The 26,707-nt window shown below is 42.2% G+C and overlaps 1 protein-coding gene across 2 annotated transcripts in view; it reads right to left on the bottom strand.

Annotated features, from left to right (window-relative positions):
• Positions 1-9,343: 9,343 nt before the first annotated feature.
• The window catches only part of LOC127007283 (uncharacterized), a 41,077-nt gene continuing 23,713 nt past the window's right edge, over positions 9,344-26,707 (bottom strand). Inside the window, exons 2-5 of one of the 2 annotated variants that reach the window (XM_050878053.1) lie at positions 23,621-23,847; positions 13,761-13,883; positions 12,321-12,621; positions 9,344-10,720 (exon numbers count right to left, since the gene is read on the bottom strand). In XM_050878053.1, the coding sequence (XP_050734010.1) occupies positions 10,474-10,720; positions 12,321-12,621; positions 13,761-13,883; positions 23,621-23,847 (898 nt within the window). In that variant the 3' untranslated portion in view covers positions 9,344-10,473. Of the gene's footprint in view, positions 10,721-11,565; positions 11,701-12,320; positions 12,622-13,760; positions 13,884-23,620; positions 23,848-26,707 lie in introns of those variants that run through there. The other variant, XM_050878054.1, reaches the window with a different exon arrangement.

Below are 26,707 nucleotides of genomic sequence, written 5' to 3'. Positions count from 1 at the left end.
TTCCTGTTCCTGTTCCTCCTCTTGTTCCTCCTCTTCCTCCTCCTCCTCCTCACACATAACAATATTGATCGCCTCACCCCACACTGTTTTGTCAAGGCTCTCACAATGTTGCACGGACAGCCTTTGTGTTACCTTCTGGGCACATCTTAAGGAGGGCTTTAGGAAATTAAGTCGACACGGGCTATTCATCACGGCATCAACGTTGTATTCACGCCACTGGTTATTCTTTTTCTTTGTGTTATGTCTCAACGCTCGCATCTTAACTATATAATTCTACCAGTAACTTCTCTACGATTCATTTCCTCTCTTCTATCGGGCAATTAACTTCTCTACGGTCCATTTTCTCTCTTCCATCGGGCAATATCGAGGTCTCCTACTCATATTACTTCAACAGAGTATTTATAATGATGTGGAACTGTGATGATTTTGTGAATGATGACGGCATTGTAGTGGAGATTATTTAGAAAAGATTCCCTTCTTTTCTACGTTTTCTCTGAGGTATCACGAGAGAGCTTACTAATTGAAGGGGATCTAAAACAGTTTTGAAGTCTCGGGTAGCCACACTAGCTCATAGGAGTGCAATGATATCAATAAAGTATTTGAATTATAGAAAGAACTGTGGTCAAGGATATCATGTGTACCAGATTTTGGCTTCCTTCATATCTGCCACACATTCTTTGACCCCAAGAGGCAGAAGGAAGAACATAGGCAACGAGAAGCTTATTAAAAAGTTATTATGCGTCCTTTCTTTCTCTTCTCTCCTTACTTCACGCTCTTTCTCTTCCTCCTTCCTCCCGTTCCCCTACCTTCCCTTTATTCTCTGTCGCTTCTCCATATTCCTACCCCTCCCCTTCATTTGTCTATTGTTCCATCTTCTTTCTCTTTACTCTTCCTTCCCCCAACGTTCTTCCCTTCCTCACTTCTCTCGTTCTCCTTCTTTCCTTCTTCTTATCGCTGTTTCTCCATATTTCAATCCTTGCTCCTCATTTGTCCATTCTTGATTCTTCTCTCCCTTTCCCTTCCCATACTCCTCTCTCTCTCTCTCTCTCTCTCTCTCTCTCTCTCTCTCTCTCTCTCTCTCTCTCTCTCTCTCTCTCGTCATGCACAGTACTTCATCATCCGCTGTGACCTATACTTATCCATCGCCAATCTACCACGACTCATAAACCTTAGCACTCTCCACTATTATCTACGTCATACATTCTTGGTTCTTTCATGTCCTGGGCATCTGTTGTTTTTTTACCTGTTCGTCCCCTCACCATAAAAGTACAATCTATCCCCTCCGTCATTTCATCACGAGCCTTCATTCTTCTTGGTTCTCCTCCCTCCTCGTTCTCCTTCTCCTTCTCCGTCACCGCCCACTCAGTTTCGCTCCCACACTGAGGCGTCTTCAACAATCTATTCTTTTTTATTCGACTCCTTACTTCAACATTGACATCTCCATTGGTCATTTTACGCCTTTCAACGCATTATCCTCTTTTATTAGTTTGTTTATCACTATCGACGTATCTTTCCCCTTCTTCCTCGTGTTCCCAATGCATTCTTTATCAGCTTTCATCTCTCTAGCTTCTTTTGTATCCTCCACTTGGTTCGATATATTTCTAGAATGCTAATCTTCTTTCACTATATAGACTTTAACCCGGTAGCTGCGACGGGCCAAATTTGTGGCTTTACCGTGTAGCAGCGACGGGCCAAATTTGTGCCATGATTTAACACCCCCCCAAAATAGATGATACATAAACTGATCACAAAATGCTTTGATATATATTATGAAATGGTTTGTGTGAGTGATGATTTTTTCTCATTTTTCTCGCTTAGAGGGACCATTAAGAAACATGATCCCCTCTTCTACCGACACATGACACTGTCTCAATTTTCATGAACCTCCAACCCTCACAATGATATAGGTCAGACGCTTCCATCTCTCATTTCATCCATTTCCAAAGGTCAAAAGGGAAATGAATCGGAACCTCATGAGCGTTTTCTCGACTTCATAGTACAAGAACTTTCTCACATTACCACCAGGGTCATAAAACTACCCCTGGAAATGTCCACAACTCCTATGAAAGCCTTGTCAAATGTGTGTACCTGGGCGCCGAAATATTAAAGAAAATGGTCCATTGTGCCTCGCAAGTCTCAACAAAACGATTCTACAACATCTAACAGTATATACCAATGTTAATAGTCTTACCGTGTTCATCTTGAGTTGGGTCTTCATAGCTTCGTTCCTCTCCCTCGTCCTGTTAGTTTGTGGTCTGTGGTTGTTGTTCTCCGTTGTCCGTCTTCAAGGCAGTCGCTTTTCTTGCTAGGCTACACATTAAATTACTTTTCTTGCTAGGCTACACGTTTAATTACTTTTCTTGCTAGGCTACACGTTTAATTACTTTTCTTGCTAGGCTACACATTTAATTACTTTTCTTGCTAGGCTACACGTTTAATTACTTTTCTTGCTAGGCTACACGTTTAATTACTTTTCTTGCTAGGCTACACATTAAATTACTTTTCTTGCTAGGCTACACGTTTAATTACTTTTCTTGCTAGGCTACACGTTTAATTACTTTTCTTGCTAGGCTACACGTTTAATTACTTTTCTTGCTAGGCTACACGTTTAATTACTTTTCTTGCTAGGCTACACGTTTAATTACTTTTCTTTGCTAGGCTACACGTTTAATTACTTTTCTTTGCTAGGCTACACATTTAATTACTTTTCTTGCTAGGCTACACATTAAACTACTTTTCTTGCTAGGCTACACGTTTAATTACTTTTCTTGCTAGGCTACACATTAAATTACTTTTCTTGCTAGGCTACACATTAAACTACTTTTCTTGCTAGGCTACACGTTTAATTACTTTTCTTGAGGTTCTATTAAGAGCCTTAGGTGTTCAGTTCGAAGAAGAAGAAGTAGATGAAGATGAAGAAGCATAAGCAGATGATAAGGATGATGAAAAAAAAAGTAATGATAGTAGGCTATAACATGGAGGAGGAGGAGGAGGAGGAAAGGGCGATGATGGACAATTAAGAGGAAGACGAAGAGGGAAGGGGAAGAGGAGGAGAAAAAGAAGAGGGAGGAAGAGGAGGAGTAAAAGAAAAGGGAGGAAGAGGAGGAGGAGAAAAAGAAGAGGATGGAAGAGGAGGAGGAGAAAAAGAAGAGGGAGGAAGAGGAGGAGGAGAAAAAGAAGAGGGAGGAAGAGGAGGAGGAGAAAAAGAAGAGGGAGGAAGAGGAGGAGGAGAAAAAGAAGAGGGAGGAAGAGGAGGAGGAGAAAAAGAAGAGGAAAAGGAGAAATAGGAACAGGCACAGGAAAAAAAAACCAAGAACAAAAAGAACAAAGAGGAGAAGAAAGGAGAAGGAGGAGGAGGAGGAGAGAATTCACGCACCTTAGTCAGAATCACGGACTCAAAAAGTAAACAAACCGTGACGTCACGCACGCCAACAAGTGACGACCCCGATGCGCAGAGAGAGAGAGAGAGAGAGAGAGAGAGAGAGAGAGAGAGAGAGAGAGAGAGAGAGAGAGAGAGACGTATAGAACTCCGGACGTAAGAGTCAATTTAATCGTTTGTCGAGGAAGCAAGACCGTCTATAATGGCGTCGGTTTATCAGGCAAGACCAAACATACCAAATTTTCTTATTATTCTCTACTTAGCTCTATTGCATGCCACGTATAGCCTCTCCCACTCTTGCTGTTTGTCTCTAGATTATGCTTGGAAATACTGAATCTTGTTAGTAGTGGAGTCTTAAATTATTAGTGGCACGCTTCTCATCTACTTGTGGTACGTGCTTCACCAGTGTTGTGGGGTTGAGCAATGCGTGGATGGATAAGTAGAGTACAGAGGATGATAATTTGGGCATGTTATTGAGTGTGAGGGAAAATGCAACGAGGTGGTACGTGGGTGGCTGGCGTTCACTTTCATTCACCTTCACAATCATCCGCTTACCTTTATTCACTTTCATTCACCTTCGTTCACTTTCATTTTCTTTACTTCATCTTCCTTCAGCTATAAGCGCTTCATCTTCACCTTCATCCACATACATACACCTTTATTCACTTTCATTCACCTTCCCAATCACCCGCTTACCTTTTTTCACTTTCATTCACCTTCGTTCACTTTCATTTTCTTTACTTCATCTTCCATCAGCTATAAGCGCTTCATCTTCACTTTCATCCGCCTACATACACCTTTATTCACTTTCATTCACTTCCGTTCACTTTCGTTCACTTTCCTTCACCTTCATGCTCCTGACACGCTTGCTTGAACGCCACATTCTGCCCCGTCCTTCCATGCTTAGAAAATATTTGGCTCACTGCACCCACACACCCACACTATTTGTATGTACGATAATGAACGCAAACTCTAAGGTGAGTGGTTCAGTGCTGCGCCAGAATGTAGTCGACTCATGGTTCGATCAAGTGAGTGCATTTATTATAAGTATCGGTTGTTGCTCTTGGTTCTCGCTATTGGAATTCCTTACCGAACTTTTTTTCGTAATGCCGAGAATCCATAATCTGATTCCGTTTCTGCTTTCTTTCTTTCTCCTTTCCTCGGCTTATTTTATATTTTCATACCTTACTTTTGTTTCACGCTACATAATCACCCTACATAATAACTCAACATCCTTTCCTTGTCCTTCTTCCTTCGACTTCTTGTAATACTCCAACTAACGGATAATGCAACTCTGTAATGTTTGTGTAGATCTGAGATTGGACTCAAGATTACATTTATTTATTTTTTCCTTTTCTTCTTCCTTTGATGTCTTTACTGAAGGAAGTTTAGGTAAGCTCCCATCCTCTCCCCTTTCCCTATAATTTCTTGCAGTGCCTCACCAGACGGGCCACGCAACTCTGCAATGTCTGGGTTGATTTGAGATGGGGCTCAGTATTACATCTATTTTTTTCTGCTTCCTTTCATCCTTTCTCTCATCCTTTCATCGTCCTTCTCTCTTTCGCTTCTTTCTTGTGCCTCACCAGACGGGCCACGCAACTCTGCAATGTTTGTCTTGACCTGAGATGGGACCCAACATTACCTTTATTCTTTCCTTTCTCCTTCCTTTCATCCTTTCATCCTTTCATCGTCCTTCTCTCTTTCAACTTCTTTCTTGTGCCTCACCAGACGGGCCACGCAACTCTTCAATGTCTGTCTTGATCTGAGAGGGTCGCAAGATTACCTGCACTCTTTCTTTTCTCCTTCTCTTCCTCTTGTGATACATTATTTACCAAGACGAGTGAAGATTATACCCTTAAGACTAACTTACCTCTTCCTTTGCTGGTACGAAAGATCTGAATAAGTTCCTGCCATTTTTTCCTCAATGTTCGCGTTTCATTTTCTTTTTCCTGACGTCCACCAGAAACAATCATCGTAATTTATGTAAGGTCTGCACAAGCTCCATTCTTCAGAGGTGGTGATGGCGGTAGTGGGCAGTAGTAGTAAAGATAGTGGATAGTTATAGTGGATAGCACCTAACCTAACCTAACCTAACCTAACCTAACCAGCAATAGTAGTACAGTGGTGGTGGTGATAGTGGACTAATAGTAAAGATAGTGGATAGTTATAGTGGATAGCACCTAACCTAACCTAACCTAACCTAACCAGCAATAGTAGTAACAGTGGTGGTGGTGATAGTGGACTAATAGTAAAGATAGTGGATAGTTATAGTGGATAGCACCTAACCTAACCTAACCTAACCAGCAATAGTAGTACAGTGGTGGTGGTGATAGTGTGCAGTAATAGTAAAGATAGTGGACAGTTATAGCGGATAGCACCTAACCTAACCTAACCTAACCTAACCAGCAATAGTAATAACAGTTGTGGTGGTGGTGGTGGAGCTATTGTTGGTGATAATGAATACAGTTTACGTGACCCTGGAGCCGAATCAATACGGTCAGTAACAGCCCTTCATAAAACTTAGGGACCGGAAAATCAATGCTCGAGGCTGCGATTCATGATGATGACCTTGGCGGAGATCAATGAGCGATGCATTCAGAAAGCCGGGAGTCGGAAAGCAGAACAAGATATGAAGCATTGCAAAAGCTCAAATCGTTCAGTCATATGCGCCCAAATAACCCATTCAGTTTTTTTTATATTTTTTATAGCAGAGGAGTCAGTTCAAGGGCATAAAAAGAGGTAACAAATGTGAAAAAAAAGCCCGCTGCTCACTGCTCCTATAGAGTTAAGGGAGTGGCCGATAGTTGGTCTAAAATAACCTTTAACCTGGGGAAAATTGAGGAGTATAAAATAGTTTGCGCTTGTTAAGAGGAAGTGGTGGTGGTGGTAGGGATTGATAATTATTTAGTTTAACCCCTTGACTGCGGATTTCCTACCAGAAGACCTCACCAAGCTACAGGAATGGAGCAAAAAGTGGCTGCTACAATTCAATGAAGAAAAATGTAAAGTCATGCACCTTGGGAGAGGATATCCAGCACACCAATACTACATGGGAAACACTCCACTATCCACCACAGAGGCAGAGAAAGACATGGGAATATATGTTACCAGGCTACCAGTAAAAGCCAAATCCATGCCAATCGCAGCGAATGGTTTAACCCCTTGACTGCGGATCTCCTACTGTCAGACCTCACCAAGCTACAGAATGGTTTAACCCCTTGACTGCGGATCTCCTACTGTCAGACCTCACCAAGCTACAGGAATGGAGCAAAAAGTGGCTGCTACAATTCAATGAAGAAAAATGTAGTCATGTACCTTGGGAGGGGATATCCAGCACACCAATACTACATGGGAAACACTTCACTATCCACCACAGAGGCAGAATGGAAATGGAAATATTTGTTACCAGGCTACCAGTAAAAGCCAAATCCATGCCAATCACAGCGGATGGTTTAATGATAAAACTATGAAATGCCAGGAAATGAAAGATTAAGGAATGCAAAGATCATTAATGTTAAGAATAGCGTGAAGAGAAAATGGAAGAGAATCATTAATTATCCAGAAATCAATGGTTCAGTGAAGGATAATTGTATAGCATAAAACTTCACTTTAAAACTTCCAAGCGAGATTTTACGATGTGCAATTATAATTCGCACGAACATTATTTTCTGAAGATTCCGTGATACTCGGCCATTTTCGGATCTTTCCGGTTATACGAACTATCGATTTTTTTTTTTTTTTTTTTGGAGAAACCAATAGGTAAAAAGTTATTCAACTTTAAAGTTATTTATTCCCTATGTAATACTGAAGAAATGCTAACTTTCATTTTCTAACCTAAACTAACCTAACCTAACCATCAAAGAATGTATGTCTTACATTTGATAAAGTTTGCATTTCTTCAGTAATGCATAGGAAATAAATAACTTTAAAGTTGAATATTTTCTCTTAATGCTACTGAAAAGGATAGAACAAAATATATGAAATAATAGTATTTGAAAAAAATATATCATAACGGAGGAAGAAGAATTTGCATAATACTGTGTTAAAAATCGTCATAAAAGTTAGCTCTCCAAATAACTACATAGACTAGTAATGCAATTCATGATATGGGAGCAGAAAAATTAAACATATGACAAGAAAATACAAGAAACTGAACCGCTAAATGAACTGGAAATAATTGAGGTAGTGAATCAAAGCTAACGACTCAAGATTGGCTATGGCTTTTTCTAACAGTGACCCGACAAGGTAATTCTGGAAAGTTACTCTGAAAAAAAAAAAAAACCAGCGGGTGTGGGGGGTCAGGAAACGGGGCCGAGATAGACACTGGCCGAACTTGAACTTTTGAAGAGCCGAAGTCGTGAAGGACCGATAATGGACGAACTTGAAATTTTGAAGAACCGAGATTGTGATGGATCGATAATGGACGAACTTGGACTTTTGAAGAGCCGGGATTGTGATGGACCGATTATGGACGAACCTGAACTTTTGAAGAGCCGAGATTGTGATGGGCCGATAGTGGACGAACAGGAGTCAAGGAGGTTGGAGAAGAACTATTACTACTACTACTACTACTACTACTACTACTACCACTACTACTACTACTACTACTACCACTACTACTACTACTACTACTACTACTACTACTACTACAAACTGCCTTACTTAACAACAGCATAATAAAAAATACATTCCTTCTTAAGTCTTTATTTATGCACCTTATTGAATATATCTTGCTAATGTACAAGTGGTTAGGTGTTGGGTGTGTTTCTATGTGGAGCACGGAGCATCACAGCCTGCCTGCTTGCCTGCCTGGTGCCTGTCTGCTATGCTTATCACTACCTACACAGCCGACACATCCCTGCTGGCCTGCTGATGCTGTGTATGCTGCTGAGGCCATCTGTGTGTGTAGCGTGTGCCAAACCAAAGCCACGCTACCTTTTATGTTAGTTATGTTAGCTTTCCTTCTATCCTATATAATATTTTTTTTCTTTCGTGCAGTGTAGTAGGTTCGAGTATTCCCTCTGTGATTTATGTTTTCAAAAGCCTATCACTCAGTTTTCCTACTCGCCAAGCTACCTTTTAATAAGTTCGTTCTATTCTTACGCTGGGCAATGTGATAACTTTTCTTACTTGCAATACAGTAGGATCAAGTATTCCTCTATAATTTCTGATTTCAAAAGCCTATCACTCTGTTTTCCTACTCGACAAGCTACCTTTTAATAAGTTCGTTCTATTCTTACGCTGGGCAATGTGATTACATTTTTCTTACTTGCAATACAGTAGTGCATGGATTACCTCTATGGTTTCCGATTTCAAAAGCCTCTCCAGTTCTTTCTTTTCCCACGTAATGGTTCAAAATGCTCAAAAGCTTCTATCATAGTGTCTCGTCAAGGGTAAATGGGGTCATATGTACTGCAAGCTTCTATTCTCCTGTTACACAATATAACTCTTCTTCCTTGCAGTATGGCACGTTCAAATATTACCTTATGTTACCCTTTCACTCTCTATCGTTTCCTACAGTATGGCTTTAAACGCTAAACAGGTTATATTACAGTGTGTCTCGTAAGGGGTAAATGAGTTCACAACTACCGCAAGCTCAAAGGCTGAAAAATATATATACGGAGTTGAGAGCCGAGGCAGCATGCAGTTTGAACCCTTACCTCTGTAGTAGACTAGGTTTAGGATCATTGTGAACACTCTTGGCGCAGCGATCGGGCCGCTCAGACACAAGTTGAGCTAAGCCGTGTCGAGAGAGTGTTTGACGCGGCCTCTATTGCCTCACGGACTAAGTTAAAGTTTGTCAGCTACCTGTAACTGTTTACCCGACAAATTTCTCATCTATGCTATTTTTATCTGTCTACTTACCTCTCTATCTATCTGTCTGTCTGCCTGTCTATCTGTCTATCTGTCTGCCTGTCTATCTATCTATCTATCTATCTCAAATAATCGGTCGATCAAATAATGAATAAACGAATCAGTGTATCTATCTATCTGTCTATTTATCTATCCATCTGTCTATCTCTCCTTCTATCTATCTATCTATCTATCTCAAATAATCAATCAAATAATAAATAAATGAATCAGTCTATCTATCTATCTGTCTATCTATCTCTCCATCTATCTATCTCTCCATCTATCTATCTATCTACATATATCTCTTTACTTACTGTACCTGCGTATACTCCTACCTTCCCAACTACCCACCCATCCACCCCGACAGGAGGGGAGGGGATGGGGACAAAGGCAGCCGGTGGGAGAGAGGGAGAGAGGGGGAGAGAGAAGCAGCAGGAGCGAGTAAAAAAAAATATACAGGAAACCACGGGACAAAGATGAGAGAAAGAGAGGAGAGGCACCAAAGGAGAGGAGAAAGAGTATCCATAACCATAGACCCCTCCTTCACTCCTCCTTCCTCACTCTACCCTCAAACCACACAGGACACCATGGCGAGAGGGAGGGAGAGAGGGAGGAAGAGAGAGGGCAGAAGGAGTATCCAAAGACCCGTCCTTCACTCCTCCTTCCTCACTCTACCCTTAAACCACACAGAACACCATGGCGAGAGGGAGGGAGAGAGGGACCAAGGGAGGGGAAGGGGCACTGAGACAAAGAGGGAGAGGCATCAAAAGACCAAAAGGTGTACCCTGAGACCCACCCAGCACCTCCTCCCTCGCCCTGGTACTACGGCAAGGAGAGGGTGACAGGGAGGGAGAGAGACACAGTAATAGGTGACCCTGAGACTCACCCCAGCACCTCCTCCCTCACCCTACCCAACATCGGAGACCATTCGCCTAAGTCTGTTGTATTACGGTAAGGAGAGGGTGACAGGGAGGGAGAGAGACACAGTAAAAGGTGACCCTGAGTCCAGCGTTCCCAAATTATCGTACTCATCGCATTGCATTGTCGTACTTTGACCGATAACTATAGCAAAAAAACACAAAAAGCATCAACAAATAACAGTTTTAACGCTAACTTTAATATTCTATCGTTGTTCGTGTGGTTGCGGCAGTCTCCGAGCCTAAAAATGATAAATACAATGTTCAGGGTACGACAATTTCCCAACGCTGCCTGAGACCCACCCCAGCACCTCCTCCCTCGCCCTACCCAACCTCGGAGACCATGCGGCTAAGACTGTCATTGCTGGCGAAGGTCTCCGAGAAGTCATGCAGCGTGTGGATGGTGTAGAGTCCCGTGTAGCCGCTCCACCGCTCCACCCTGAGTCGCTGTGTGGCCGCCCGGAGTTGCTGGACCTGCCCCCCTGACGCTGTTATGACCTCCAGCAGCACCACGTATTTGAATGTCTCCTTGGGGCGGCGCGGCGGGGTGAGGGAAGGCTCGCGAACGTATCTGTGGAAGGGAGGGAAGGGATGGTATGGGGAGGTTAGGTTAGGGTACGGGATGGAGGGAGGGAGGAAGGGGCAGGGAGGTAAGGATAGGGTACAAAGTGAGGAGGAGGAGGGATAGAAGAAGGGAGGGAGGGGAGGGTACGGTGGTGAAGAAAAGAAGGGGAGAAGGGAGGGAAAAGGATGGTACGGGGAGGTTAGGATACGGGGTGAAGAAGGAAAGGAGGAATAGATGGAGGGAGGGAGGGAGGGAGAGAGGGGGGTAGTGGAAGAGTGGAGGGGTGGAAAGGGAAAGGGATGGTTTGGGGAGGTTAGAATACGGGGTGAAGAGGAAGAGGGGAGTAGATAGTTGAAGGGAGGGAGGGAGAGTTATAGGGGAGGGTACGGGATGATGAAGAGAGGAAGGGAGGGAGGGAGGAACAGGGGAGATTAGGGTAAGGTGAGGAGGGAGGGAGGGATGTGTTATGAGGTTACGAGGGAGTGACGGAGGGATGGAAAGGGAGGGGAGGGAGGAACAGGGGTGATATGGGGAGGTTAGTGTAAGGTGTGGAGGGAGGGAGGGCTGGGTTATGGGGTATGGTACGGGGGAGTGACGGGGGGATGGAAAGGGAGGGGAGGGAGGAACAGGGGTGGTATGGGGAGGTTAGGGTAAGGTGAGGAGGGAGGGAGGGATGTGTTATGGGGGTACGGGGGAGTGACGGGGGGATGGAAGGGGAGGGGAGGGAGGATTGGCAGAAGAACATAGGATCTCAGAAAGTGGGAGGTAGAGGAAAAAGAACGAAGGAAGGAAGAACAAGAGAGAAAGGAGAATTATATCTACTCGGGGGGTGAGAGAAAGGGGTGTGTTAGCTTAGGGGAGAGAAGAGGAACGAGGGAGGGAGGTCTCTGTTTGAGGTGGGGAGATTGAGAGGGAGGGAGGGGAGGAGGGGAGAGAGAGGGATGTGTTAGCTTAGGGGAGAGAAGAGGAACGAGGGAGGAAGGTCTCTGTTTGAGGTGGGGAGATTGAGAGGGAGGGAGGGGAGGAGGGGAGAGAGAGGGATGTGTTAGCTTAGGGGAGAGAGGAGGAACAAGGGAGGAAGGTTTCTGTTTGAGGTGGGGAGATTGAGAGGGAGGGAGGGGAGGAGGGGAGAGAGAGGGATGTGTTAGCTTAGGGGAGAGAAGAGGAACGAGGGAGGAAGGTCTCTGTTTGAGGTGGGGAGATTGGGAGGGAGGGAGGGAGGGGAGGTGAGAGCTTAGATTAAAACTTCTGGAACATTAAAACATACAACTTTATCATACGCGTTCCCCTATACCCGTCCCCCTATACCACCCACCGTTGTCAGATTATCGTACTCAGAGCATAGCATTTACGTATTTACCGGTTTTTGACACCTAACTATTGCCAAGAAACATCAAGAATTAACTATTTTAACGATAAATATAAATGAATCTCGTTATTAGGGCCCAGGAGGCAGTTTTTGCGTCGGAAGTCGGTAAATATAAGAGGTTGAGTACGACAATCTGGCAACGTTGAATTACTACCACCCAGTGCTCATCAACTTGTTCCTACCTATCAACCTAATTAAGTACCCCTTCACTGCTCACCAACTCACTAACTCACTCACAGGGTAATGCTAGACACGGGCAGCTTCCTCTCCTGCAGCAGTGAGTAAGCCTCCCACGCGCCGGACCAACGCACCCAGCCCGCCAGCAGCCCCGGGTCGGTCGAGTCCTCCAGAGACTTGTAGGCCAGCACTAGCAGGTTACGGGAGTACCGAGGAGGGGTCATGGGCGGGGCGGGGGACACTTTTCCTCCCCCGCCGCCGCTTCCTCCTCCTCTGATTCTGTCCCCCTTGCCGCCTCCTCCGCCTCCGTTTCTTCCCTTGTCGAGTATGAGCGTCAGTTTGGTGTGTTCGTAGTACGTGTCTGTCAAGGAAAATTTGTGGTTTTAAAGGGTAACTTCACTGTTTTTTTTGCGACTGGTAATACGGAAATTGATAGCTATGATGCGGTGTGCTATGGTGTTAACGTGTCCGTCGAGGAAAGCTTGTGGTTTTAAAGGGTAACTTCACTGGGTTTTCTGCGAACTATAATCTGTGGTGCATCTCAAACGACATAGGCCTATATTTGCATTTTCAATTTACTTTAACAGCAATGAGCATGGAATTCCTTATCAGATCTACGTACTGTACAACGATAACTCATCACATTCAACAGTCATCGAACAGCAAGTGAATATTTTAGTTTCTCTTCATTTTATTGTGGTCGTTCTTTGTTATATACTCTAGCATCATTATAAGTCAAATTCTGCAAACCTAAGCAAAAATAACAATCATATTCAAGAGAGTTCAAACAGAAAATACATCTACCAATACCCTCTTCATTTTGGCTTGGCTCTTCTTCGTTCTGTACTCCGGCAACATTGAGTCAAATCCTACAAACCTAGGCAACAATAACAATCACATTCAAGAGAGTTCAAGCAGAAAATACATCTACCAATACCCTCTTCATTTTGGCTTGGCTCTTCTTCGTTCTGTACTTCGTCAACATTGAGTTAAATCCTGCAAACCTAGGCAACAATAACAATCACATTCAAGAGAGTTCAAGGAGAAAATACATCAACCAATACCCTCTTCATTTTGACTTGGCTCTTCTTCGTTCTGTACTTCGGCAACATTGAGTCAAATCCTGGAACTCTAGTCAATACCTCAATACCTTTCAAATTTAAGAGTTATCAAACGGCAAACATCTCCCCCACCTGGTCTTAATATCTCCTCCATCTCCTCTTCATTTTACTGTTGCCTTGCCTTTGTTGTATACTTTAGCAACATTGAGTCAAATCCTGGAACTCTAGTCAATACCTCAAATACCCATCAAATTTAAGAGTTATCAAACGGCAAACATCTCCCCCACCTGATCTTAACATCTTCATCTATTCTCCATTTTACTGTTGCCTTGCTTACTTGCCTTACTTCAGCAATATGAGTCATACCCAAGATTGATCGAGTGCTTAGCCAATGTCTCAAACACACAGTCGTCCTCAGCCTGGCGTGGCACCCACTCACCTTGCAGCAACGTGAAGTGGTTCCCCAACACCTTCCTGTCGTGGCGCCGGCCGTCCCGCGGGTACATGGCGCCCTGGTGGTACTCCCGCGTTAGGTGCGCCACAGGGTACCACAGCAGCGGCTCTGGCAACGATACAGTGATGGAGAACGTTACTTATGGTCATCCCTTAATACTCTTTCTTTTTATTTTTTCTTCTTTTTCTTCTTCTTGGTCCCTCTCCCCTTTCTGTTCCTCTTCTTTTTCTTCCTCCTCCTCCTCCTCCACTATCTCTTCATCCTAATCATTATAATTTGTTCTGTCTCTCTCTGTCCTCTCTCTCTCTCTCCTATTGGTCTCTCTCTCTCTCTCTCTCTCTCTGTCTCTCTCTCTCTCTCTCTCTCTCTCTCTCTCTCTCTCTCTCTCTCTCTCTCTCTCTCTCTCTCTCTCTCTCTCTCTCTCTCTCTCTCTCTCTCTCTCTCTCTCTCTCTCTCTCTCTCTCTCTCTCTCTCTCTCTCTCTCTCTCTCTCTCTCTCTCTCTCTGTATTAATCTAGGCCCAACTCTTAGGTGACATAACTGCTCATTTCGCGTGTGTGTGGACAGACACGCGACACACACACACACTCACACATACACACACATAAAGACCCACGCACTCAGGCACACACAAAAACACGTACACACGCACACATAAAAATAAATCATATTCTTGAGGTAAAACGAGCAAGGAATGTCAATATTTTTTCCCTTTTACCAGGTATTTTCACACGCCAGTCTGAAAACACCATGCCGACTCGTGGCTGATAAAAACGGAACACCAAAAGCAGTCAGACCTTCATACTATGTCATTCTACACAGCCTGACAAACACTGAAAAGGAGGTTCTCACGGTACTAGCAAAGCACATAAACTCTACGGTATTTGCCATCAAGTTTAAGTACATCAGGAGTGCAAGTAGGGGAAGTGGCAAAGCTTAACACGTCGCATTAGCTCTGGAGAGGTGGAAGGAAATGAAAGGCCACAACACCCGCTGTGGCCCATCGAGCTGCCTGTCGTGCTGTGATCAGAGTTACTACCCCAGCGAGGGAACTGATGGCGGGAACTGAATTAATAACATCCATTTGCCGGGCAACACGAACCGCACTGCTAAATATTAATGAAGCCTACATGACCAATAAACCGTTACCAGGAAGCAGAAAATAATGACGCGGAAAACGAATAGTTATGAATATTGAAACGCGAGTGATGGCGAATATGATTACGAGATGTCGATTGCGGGAATGAATAAGCTAGAGCATTAATGAAACACAGAAAATAAAATAAAAAATAAAACTGGTAGGAAGAAAACAGCAAAAAGAAAACGAAACAAAAGAATAAATAAAAGGAAAAGAGGAAGTTTGCGGAAATGAATAGGATAGAGCATTAATGAAACACAGAAAAGAAAAAAGAAAAGAAAACGGGTAGGAACAAAACAACAAAAGGGAAACAAAACAAAAGAATAAATAAAAGGAAAAGAAGAAGTAAGGAAAAAAAATATAGTACCCACAATGCAAGGACAGCAAAAGTACGGTAGGATATTACAGCACGATATTTTGTTTTCAACCGTACAAAACGTGACCAGGAGGAAGGAAATAATTACGAAAACGAGCAATATAATGAATAATGAAACACGAATGACGACGAAAGTGATTACGAAATGACGATAACGAAAGGAAATGACGAAAAATAGCAATGATAACAAAAAAAAACTTACAAAACATTACCAGGAGGAAGAAAATAATGACGAAAACGAATAATATAATGAATAGTGAAACACGAATGACGACGAAAGTGATTATGAAATGACGATAACGAAAGGAAATGACGAATAACAGCAATGATAACAAAAAAAAAATTACAAAACACTACCAGGAGGAAGAAAATAATGATGAAAACGAATAGTATAATGAATAGTGAAACACGAATGACGACGAAAGTGATTATGAAATGACGATAAGGAAAGGAAATGACGAGTAACAGCAATGATAACAAGAAACCTTATAAAACATTACCAAGAGGAAGAGGAAGAAAATAATTACATGACAGATAGACTAATGACGGCAATACACCTCACAAACATAACGAAAAGGAAGAAGAGAATAATGAAGAGAACGAATGATAACTTAGAATGTACAAGACTTACATAACACTACCAGGGGGGTATCAGGACACCTCTCCTCCCGAAACTGACCCCTCTTTCGGCCACCTCTTTTGATTCTTTTTAGGGGCAGCGAGTAGCGGGCTTTTTTTTATTATTGTTTCCTTTCTTGTGCCCTTGAGCTGTCTCCTTTGTTGTAAAAAAAAAGGAAGAGGAGGGAAACGATAATGAGAACAGATAACAATGAAAATTCAACACCTTACGAAACACCAATTACCAAGAGAACGAGGAACCTAATGAAGGGAACGGATGATAACTTAGAATATACAAGACTTACATAACACTACCAGGGAGAGGAGGGGATAATGAGAACAGTTAACAATGAAAATTCAACACCTTCCGAAACACCAATTACCAAGAGAACGAGGAACCTAATGAAGAGAACGGATGATAACTTAGAATATACAAGACTTACATAACACTGCCAGGGAGAGGAGGGGATAATGAGAACAGGTAACAATGAAAATTCAACACATTCCGAAACACCAATTACCAAGAGGAAGAAAAGAATAATGAAAAGAACGAATGATAACTTAGAATATACAAAACCTTACAAAACATAACCAGGAAGAGGAAGAAAGTAAAGAGAACAAGTAGGCTAATATCAAGACACCTCTACACCCGAAATTGACCTCTCTTTTGGCCACTCTTTACTTTTGTGTGTTGTGGGAGCGGTGAGTAGCGGGCTTTTTTTCCTTCACTCTTTTTGTTGCCCTTGAGCCGTCTCCTTTGTTGTAAAAATGATATGAAATTCCAACACATTACGAATCATCAACTACGAAGAGAAAGAAGAAAATAACGAGGAGAGCGGATAAGAACAGGGAATATATAAGAGCTATTAATACATTACTATAGAAAGCATAGGCGGCATTTAATGATGTGTGTGAAATTCCGATCCATTACGAAACATCAATTACCAAGAAAAAGAAAACAATAATGAGGAGAACGAACAGTAATTAAGACACACAAAACATTACAAATACAACATTACAAAAACTGAGCCTTTAAAAAATCATTATATAAAAAAACATTACCAGAAAAAAAAGACCAGAAAAACGAAACTAGTTAACATCCAAGTACCAATTAACATCATTCTTCAGGGTGAGGAAACATCAACTACCACGAAAAAAAAAGGATAATGATGATAAAGAACAGTAATTAAGACACACAAAACATTACAAAAACAACATTACAAAAACTGAGCCTTTAAAAAATCATTATAAAAAAAAACATTACCAGAAAAAAAAGACCAGAAAAACGAAACTTATTAACATCAGGTACCAATTAACATCATTCTTCAGGGTGAGGAAACATCAATTACTACCAAGAAAAGGAAAACAATAATGATGATAAAGAACAGTAATTAAGACACACAAAACATTACAAAAACTGAGCCTTTAAAAAATCATTATAAAAAAAACATAACCAGAAAAAAAAGACCAGAAAAACGAAACTTATTAACATCCAGGTTCCAATTAACATCATTCATCAGGGTGAGTTAGTACGTATTGAACACTTAGCAGCGTAGAGGATTTATGAAGGTTAGATTACACGGGCAGACCACAGTTGATATCAGGCTTCAGTGGAGTGCATGCTTGCTTGGTTCAATGGCTGTTTCAATATACATAGTTAGCGATAAAATGGCTGTTAGTAGCAAAATGTATGTTGTTGTTTTTCTGTTGCTTTTTCCCCGGTTTAATCTACCTCCTTCTACTACTACTTTTCTTTCTCTCTCTTTTCCTTCTCCTCTTCTTCAGCCTTCTATTTCTTTTCTTCTATTCCTCTTCTTTTTCTTTTTTTCCTTTTCCTTTCCTTTGATTTTCCTCCTCTTCTTCCTTCTCCTCCTCCTCCTCTTCTCTTTCTTTTTCTTATATTCCTCTTCTTTTTCTTTTTTTCCTTTTCCTTTCCTTTTGATTTTCCTCCTCTTCTTCCTTTTTCTCTTCCTCTTTCTCTTTATTTTTCTTCTATTCCTCTTCTTTTCCTTTCCTTCTGATTTTCCTCCTCGTCTTCCTTCTCCTCCTCCTCCTCTTCTCTTTCTTTTTCTTCTATTCCTCTTCTTTTTCTTTCCTTTCCTTTTCCTTTCCTTTTGATTTTCCTCCTCTTCTTCCTTCTTATCCTTCTTCTATTTCTCTCTCTTTTCCACTTTTTCTTCTCACATCTTCTTCTTTTTCTCCCCTGTCTCCTTTTCCTCCTTCTCTACTTCTAATTCCTTTCTCTCCTTTTCCTCCTCCTCCTCCTCCTCCTCCTCCTCTTCTACCTCACCTATTCCTACTCCTCGTCTTCATTCTTCTTCTCTTACTCCCCCCCCCCCCCCACCACCACCGCAACCACCACCACCACCACCACTGCCCCCCCCTCCCCCCCCCACCAGCGGCTCGTGTTTATGTCCCACGCACTGTTTTCTTCATAATGTCGCCAATAATTGATCATCACGAACACGACGAAGGCGGCTGACCTCGCTGACAGAGAGAGAGAGAGAGAGAGAGAGAGAGAGAGAGAGAGAGAGAGAGAGAGAGAGAGAGAGAGAGAGAGAGAGAGAGAATAGCTCCGGATGCCAAGTCAAGACGGATTCGAGACAGTTTTTTTTCCACACGCACGAGACAAAAAAAAAAGAAAAAGAAAAAAAAGAAGAGTATCACACATTGTCTTCTCAGGGTCACACTTTTTCCTCGTAATTTAAGAAGAAGAAAGAAAGAAAATCACACCTATAAAAAACAATAAACGCATAACAAGTATTCGCCGCCACGGAAGAAGCCGCATTTTTTTTTTATTGTGATATTTTAAGCATTTTTTTCTTTTGTTTTTTGCTTTCTAACGAGACTTCCTCACGTTGCATCTCAGGAGGAGGAGGAGGAGGGGAAGGAGGAGGAGGAGGAGGAGGAGGAGGAGAAGAATAGAAGGAGGAGAACGAGGAGAGAAGAGGAGGAGGACGAGAACGAGAAAAACAAGGAGGAAGGAAGTAGAAAGACGAAGAAGACAAGGAAGAAGAGGAGGAGGAGGAGGAGGAGGAGGTGAAAAACTACTTAGGTGGTATGTAGTTTATCGTATGTTTTGTTTACGGGAGTGTGTGTGTGTGTGTGTGTGTGTGTGTGTGTGTGTGTGTGTGTGTGTGCGTGTTATCGATTTTGCCACATACCACAACATTCCCTTCCACCCACCATTTCCAACCTCCTCCACACCACCACCACCACCACCACCACCACCGCGTATTTTCCTATCGTATCATCACCACTACCACAACCACCGCCATCTCCACCATAATCACCACGACAGTTTTATCTGATAACACTGTAATAACCACCACCACCACCACCACCACTACTACCACTAAACCTACCATCACCATTTCCTACCATCACTACCATAACTATCGTATATCTTATCTCTTCACCTACTATCAAAACTAGACCACTACCATTACTATCACGACCACTATGAGTATTTTAAACCACCATTACAATCAACCACATCGTGTCTATTAATTCGCTGTTAATTAAGACTAGATCATTACCTTAACAGTAACAACCACAAAGACTAAATACTAGATCATTATCACTACTCTAACAACCACTAACACTATGGGCCATATTCTTCAACATTTCGATGGCCAAACTCACATATTTGACAAGGCTTTCTAAGGAGCTGTGTGCATTTCCATGGGGGGTAGTTTTACGACTCTGACGAAGCCTCTCTACCATTAACGTGAAACAGCACTCATGAGGAAGCGATTTCTCTCTTTTATGGCCTTTTTTTCGTTCTGTCTTCTTGTTCTTTTTTTTGTTTTGTTTTGTTTTTTTACAACAAAGGAGGCAGCTCAAGGGCACAAAAAAAAGAAAACGTTGATAAAAAAAAAGCCCGCTACTCGCTGCTCCCAAAAAAGAATTAAAAGAGGTCCTTGTCCTTCTTGTAGTACTTTTGTTTTTTCTCTTTCGCTTCTTTCTTTATTTCTTTTCTTCCTTTCTTCCTTTCTGTCTTCTTTTCATTCTTCTACTTCTTGTTTTTGTTCTTGTTCTTGTTATCCTTCTTGTAGTACTTTTGTTTTTTCTCTTTCGCTTCTTTCTTTATTTCTTTTCTTCCTTTCTTCCTTTCTGTCTTCTTTTCATTCTTCTACTTCTTGTTTTTGTTCTTGTTCTTGTTATCCTTCTTGTAGTACTACTTTTTTTTCTCTTTCGCTTCTTTCTTTATTTCTTTCCTTCCTTTCTTCCTTTCTTTCTTCTTTTCATTCATCTACTTCTTGTTTTTGTTCTTGTTCTTGTTATCTTTCTTGTAGTACTTTTTTTTCTCTTTCGCTTCTTTCTTTATTTCTCTTCTTCCTTTCTTCCTTTCTTTCTTCTTTTTATTCTTCTACTTCTTTTTCTTGTCCTTGTTCTTGTTCTTGTTTCCTGTTATTCTTATTGTATTCCTTTTTTCTCTCCGCTTCTTTCCTTATTTCTCTTCTTCCTTTCTTCCTTTCTTTCTTCTACTTCTTGTTCTTGTTCTTGTTGTTGTTTCTCTACCCACCTTTACCTGTACCTGAGCATGACCACTGACAAGCTCTCCTGTGTTTGCGAGGCACCTGAGGGACGGTAATGCAGGTAGAGGTGAGCGTTGCCAAATTATCGTATTAACCACATATCGTATCTATCATTTTTATGCCTCAAACTCTCGTACCTACACAAGCAACGTGAGAAAATCAAAGTTAGCGTTAAAACTGTTGAATATTGATGTGTTTCGTTCTTTGTTGCTATAGTTATCGGTCAGCAACTACGAAAATGAAATGCGATGAGTACGATAATTTAACAACGCTGGTACAGGTGAATAAAACAACACCGGGTCGAGATAAGGTGTGAATCAGTGTGGTCGTTAACAATGCAGGGAGGGTCGTAAGGCGAGGCCCTCCGTAACACCCTCCCCCCCTCCGCTGTAATTCACACATCGTAAGTCATTCACCTCGCACATAACATAACATCACTACGTCATTCACTTAGTCACACATCCTATATCACCTCCGTTACATCACACATCACGAATCATTCACCTCGCACATAACATAACATCGCTACGTCACTCACTCATGCAGTCACACATCATATATCACCTCTGTTACATCACACATCACGAATCATTCACCTCGCACATAACATAACATCGCTACGTCACTCACTCATGCAGTCACACATCATATATCACCTCTGTTACATCACACATCACCCATCATTCACCTCGTACAGAACATAACATCGCTACGTCACTCACTCATGCAGTCACACATCATATATCACCTCTGTTACATCACACATCACGAATCATTCACCTCGTACAGAACATAACATCGCTACGTCACTAACTCATGCAGTCACACATCATATATCACCGCCGTTACATCACACATCACCCATCATTCACCTCCCACACAACACCGCATTGCCACGTCACCCGCTCAGTCACACATCATATATCACCGCCGTTACATCACACATCACCTCCGTATATCAGACATCACACACACAACACCAGTCACTCAATTCATTCACCTCGGCCACAATGATAAGCTTGAACGCGGTGACGAGGCAGCGTTCTCTTGTCACGCTTCGTCAAACTACTCAAAATTATTACTATTGTTATCATTATTATCATCATTATTAACACTGAGATCCATAAAGGGGGAAAAATGTTATAGACCCAAACTGATTCCTCTCGATGATCAGACGTGTATATAAAAAATTAACTATATAACTATCTAATGAAATAACGTCACCATGCCACGTTACATCACACTAACTAACAAGTGAATCAACATCTTCGTGGCTCAATACATCATATCAATCATCACATTCTTTTCCGTCTTACTATTGACAACTTTTATGTATGTTCATTTGGGGGTCGCTTAACCACATTTACATTTCCTTCTTCATGTCTTTGTTTCTTTCTTATATATTTTGAGTTCTTTATCTTTCTGCCCTCTTCCATTTATCTATCCTCGCATTTCTTTACCTCCCTTATCTGTCCTATTATCGCATCGGGTGTAGGAATATATTTTATCTGGCTTTCCTGAGGTCCTGGCACTGGGGTTCGAATTGACTCACCCTGGCTCTTCACTTCCATGGTTTCACGCTTTAACCCACTAGACTACCGCGCCCCGTCACATCATACGTATACATCACATGCGAAAGACGAATGTTAGAAGCACAGCGTCACGCCATGCACACCACAACACACACAGACGAGTCAAAGAACGCCATTATCATCACTCATCTCCATCATACGCGTAAAAGAATGACGTCACACCCTCAGCGCCATCTGTGTCAATACTACTTCATCATTCAGCAGCTCTCCTCCTCCTCCTCCTCCTCCTCCCACCACTCGACAAACAATCACCTCCTCTGCTTTGCTTTACCGCGACGCACGTTTAGTATCCCTGGCTCTGCTCCTCTGTCCTTTGCCTTTGAGCACATTATCCAGAATCTTTATCGCTCGCTTTCACTCCATGGGGCATCTCTTTTTTATTATTGTAGCCGGGGGTGTTTCTCTCTTTGACGCACGAACAGACAAACGAAGAGGTAGACACACAAAAACAAACACACGAATATGTCACCATCTTTAGCTAGTCATTTGTTTGTTGATTTGTATTTTTTAGCCGAACCGTAGTCTAAGGCCGAACTAATCATTACCTCGTCTTTGCCCAGTCAGTCTAGTGAAAAAAATAAAAACTCTTATTCTAGTCCCAATTCTTTAGCAGCATATCAACCCATCACCACGAGTCTGTCTCTTCACCCTTTACAGACAGAGCACCGCGTCTAGTGTTGCCCAGAGACATACAGTAATAGAATTCGGCTAACATGATCACAGATGTCATGTTGTTCCCCAAAAAAAGACGCGCGGAATTCAAATTAATGCTGATATAATACTGATTTTTGTGTGTTCTAGGTATCGTCAGAAAGAAAGAAAGAAACAGGTACCTAGATCACACACAGAAAAACTATTGTATCAGTGTCAATTTGAATTTCGCGCCGCTTATTTGGTAACAACATGGCGCCTGTGATGAAGATGGGCAAACTCGTCTCTTCTATGTAACGGTGCCAGATTGTCGTACTCAGCCTCTTATATTTCCCGACTTCTTACCCCAACTCTGTCTTCTGGGCTCCAATAACGAAACTCATTTAAAGTTATCGTTAAAAGAGTTAGATCCTGATGTTTCTTGGCAACAGTTGGGCGTCAGAAACCGGTAAATACTATGCTCTGAGTACGATAATCTGGCAACAGTGCTTTTATGGGTCTGGCGCAACGCTGTCAGATTGTCGTACTCAGCCTCTTATATTTCCCGACTTCCTACCCCAAATCTGTCTTCTGGGCTCCAATAACGAAACTCATTTAAAGTTATCGTTAAAAGAGTTAGATCCTGATGTTTTTTGGCAATAGTTAGGCGTCAGAAACCGGTAAATACTATGCTCTGAGTACGATAATCTGGCAACAGTCCTTTTATGGGTCTGGCGCAACCCTGTCAGATTGTCATACTCAGCCTCTTATATTTACCGACTTCCGACCCAAAAACTATCTCCTGGGCCCCAATAACGAGATTCATTTATATTTATCGTTAAAATAGTTAATTCTGATGTTTCTTGGCAATAGCTGGGTGTCAGAAACCGGTAAATACTATGCTCTGAGTACGATAATCTGGCAACAGTGCTTCTATGGGTCTGACGTTACCTCCCATCTCCTCCGAGGCATCGTTCTCTATCGCGTTGAGGATGTAGCCGTCCGCGAAGTGTGCGTGTGCGTGCAGGGCCTGAGCCAGCACGCCGCGTAGGTCCCTGTGCCGCTGCTCCCAACTGATGAAGGAGAGGACGGCGTGGGGCTTGTTTCCGCCGCCCCGCACGGTGGACATCACGTTGGGCAGGTGCGGCTGGGACAACACCAGAGCCACGGAGCCGTCTCTGGGGGAGGAGAGGAGAGAGGTTGGTATTGTCAAATGCTCCCACCCCTCACACGAACGATTTCCAAAGGCCAAAAAGGAGGTTAATCGAGTTCTAATGAGTGTTCTTTTAGGTTCACGGTACAGAAGAAGGCTCAGACTACCACCAGGGTCATAAAAGTACTCCTGGAAATGCCCTAAACTCCCACGAAAGACTAGTAAATTACGTGTTCTTGGGCGCAGAAATGTTTAAAAATATGACCCAGAGTGTTGGTGGTAGTGACGGCGGGGTGAGGAAGGGAAGGGGCATGAGCGAGAGGCGAGGTGAGGCTGGGTGTGTGTGAAAATAAGACTGGAGGAGAAGGGAAAAAAGAAGGAAAAGGAAGCATATGACAGCCTAGTTGTAAGGGTAAAGGCTGTGGATACGTTGGTGTGAAGACTTACCTAACACACACACACACACACACACACACACACACACACACACACACACACACACACTAAAAAAAAAAAAGATAAATAAATAAAATAAATAAAAATAAAAATAAAAGGGTAGGAGTAAGGGGTGAGGCTTTGGTGATAGTAAAATGCGTAATTCAGGTTATACTATGTGTGTGTGTGTGTGTGTGTGTGTGTGTGTGTGTGTGTGTGTGTGTGTGTGTGTGTGTGTGTGTGTGTGTGTGTGTGTGTGTGTGTGTGTGTGTGTGTGTGTGTGTGTGTGTGTGTGTGTGTGTGTGTGTGTGTGTGTGTGTGTGTGTGTGTGTGTGTGTGTTAGCTTCCTGTTAGAGATATGTGTAAGGTAGGTGTCTAATGCGTATTTGTCTCTAAGTGTTTTTCTAAATGACGTATGATGTATTTTAGACCATTTCCACTGTGGGTCATATTCTCTTGTAAGATATCTATTTCACACTTATTAACTTTTTCTTGTTGTTGACCGTTCTCCCGTCTCACCTATTCTCTGTTTTTCTCTATATATGCATCTCTCTCTCTCTGTCTCTGTCTCTGTCTGTCTGTCTGTCTCGCTCTCTCTCTCTCTCTCTCTCTCTCTCTCTCTCTCTCTCTCTCTCTCTCTCTCTCTCTCTCTCTCTCTCTGCTACACACGGCGGTACCATACACGAAGGGGCAGTGTCCTTGGCTCCTTATTAATGGATGGTATACTTCTGCTGCCCCTGTTCTAATATGTAAGGGTGTGTGAGAGCCTTTTTTTTATATGATAAGCGCACGCGATAACACACACACACACACACACACACACACACACACACGCAAGCTGTAGAGACGGGACCCCACTACCGGAATTCGCTTGCCGTATATCACAACTATAATAGGTTAATGAGACCAGGTAAACACACACGCGCGGTACAGGTGGTTTGATGCGAGTGAAGTTAATTGTTTTTCCTTGTCCTCATAAATCGCAGGTGGTTTGTCCGTAGGCGTCTGGAGTCCGTGCAAATAGTGACGAAGTTCTTGCAGAGATGAGTTGAACAAAAATTATCTGCTTTGGGGGAAGTTTTTGTAGAGTTTTGTTGAGTTTTGGAGAGAGAGAGAGAGAGAGAGAGAGAGAGAGAGAGAGAGAGAGAGAGATCTTCCTTTGAGCTGTAGAAAAAGAGTTTGAAGAAATATGAAATGACTGGGAAATTCGCGTCGTGATTGAACTGGCTTAATCCGACCTTCCGAATTCGGTGGAAAAGGTGCCACCACATAACTGGAACGAAACATTGGTATAAAAAAAGATTATCACCCAACACAGCCCAACACAACACAACACAATCCAATACAATGCAACATAACTACACGAAACACTTCTTGCTATGCCAACAATCATATATAGTTCAAACGTTGCATTTCAGGATAGTTTTTTCTGCTTACCCCGATCAATTCTAGCTTATGCAACACACACACACACACACACACACACACACACACAAAAAAAAAATCCCCCCATTCGTCTCAGCATTATCCCAGTAATCATTTTCTTTGTTGACCCAATAATCCATAAACGGACAGACGCAGAAACAGAGCGAGAGACAGACAGACAGACAGACGGACCAATTCTCGGCACAGTGGAGTGGTGGAGTTTTTTTTCTTGGGGAGGAAGAGAGGAAGGAGTGGCATCATCTCTCTCTCTCTCTCTCATTCAATATTTTTATCATCCAACGTTTTTATCATTCAACATTTCCATCATTCAACATTTCTATAATTTAACCCTTTTTTTCATTTAACATGTCTATCATTCAACATTTTTGTCATTCAACATTTCTATCATTCAATATATTATTTAACATTCATTCACACAACATATTTCTATTATCATTCAATCACACACATACACGCACGCAGTCACGCATCATACACGCACACAGTCTAACACACACGCACACAGCCTAACACACACACGCACACAGTCTAACACACACGCAAACAGTAACACACACGCACAGTCTAACACACGCTCACAACCTAACACACACGCACACAGTCTAAAAACACACACGAACACAGTCTAAAAAACACACACGCACATAGTTTAGCACACACACACACACGCACACACACAAAAAAAAAACTAACAGACTCGGGTTGAAATAGTGAGGTTATTGATGTTATTTATAATGCCACTGGTACACAGCAAAAAATTCTTAAAAAAAGGCTTTGTTACTAACCTATTTCTTTTGCTTTCTTTTTTTTTTCTCTCTCTCTCTGTTCAAGTAAATTCCGGGGATGTTGTTAGATTATTTTGCTCCATATTTTCTTTTTTTATCTATTCCAGCTTTTCATGTTATAACATTTTTGTACATTTACTTGTTTCGTTAATATTCGTCTTTATTGATATTAAATTTCTTTCTTTCATTCTTTCTTTTTCTTTCTTTCTTTCTCTCTCT

Source organism: Eriocheir sinensis, chromosome 35 (assembly GCF_024679095.1).
Source record: "Eriocheir sinensis breed Jianghai 21 chromosome 35, ASM2467909v1, whole genome shotgun sequence".
Taxonomy (NCBI): domain Eukaryota; kingdom Metazoa; phylum Arthropoda; class Malacostraca; order Decapoda; family Varunidae; genus Eriocheir; species Eriocheir sinensis.
Note: the sequence above shows the minus strand (reverse complement) of the source record. Positions and strands in the feature narration are given on the sequence as shown.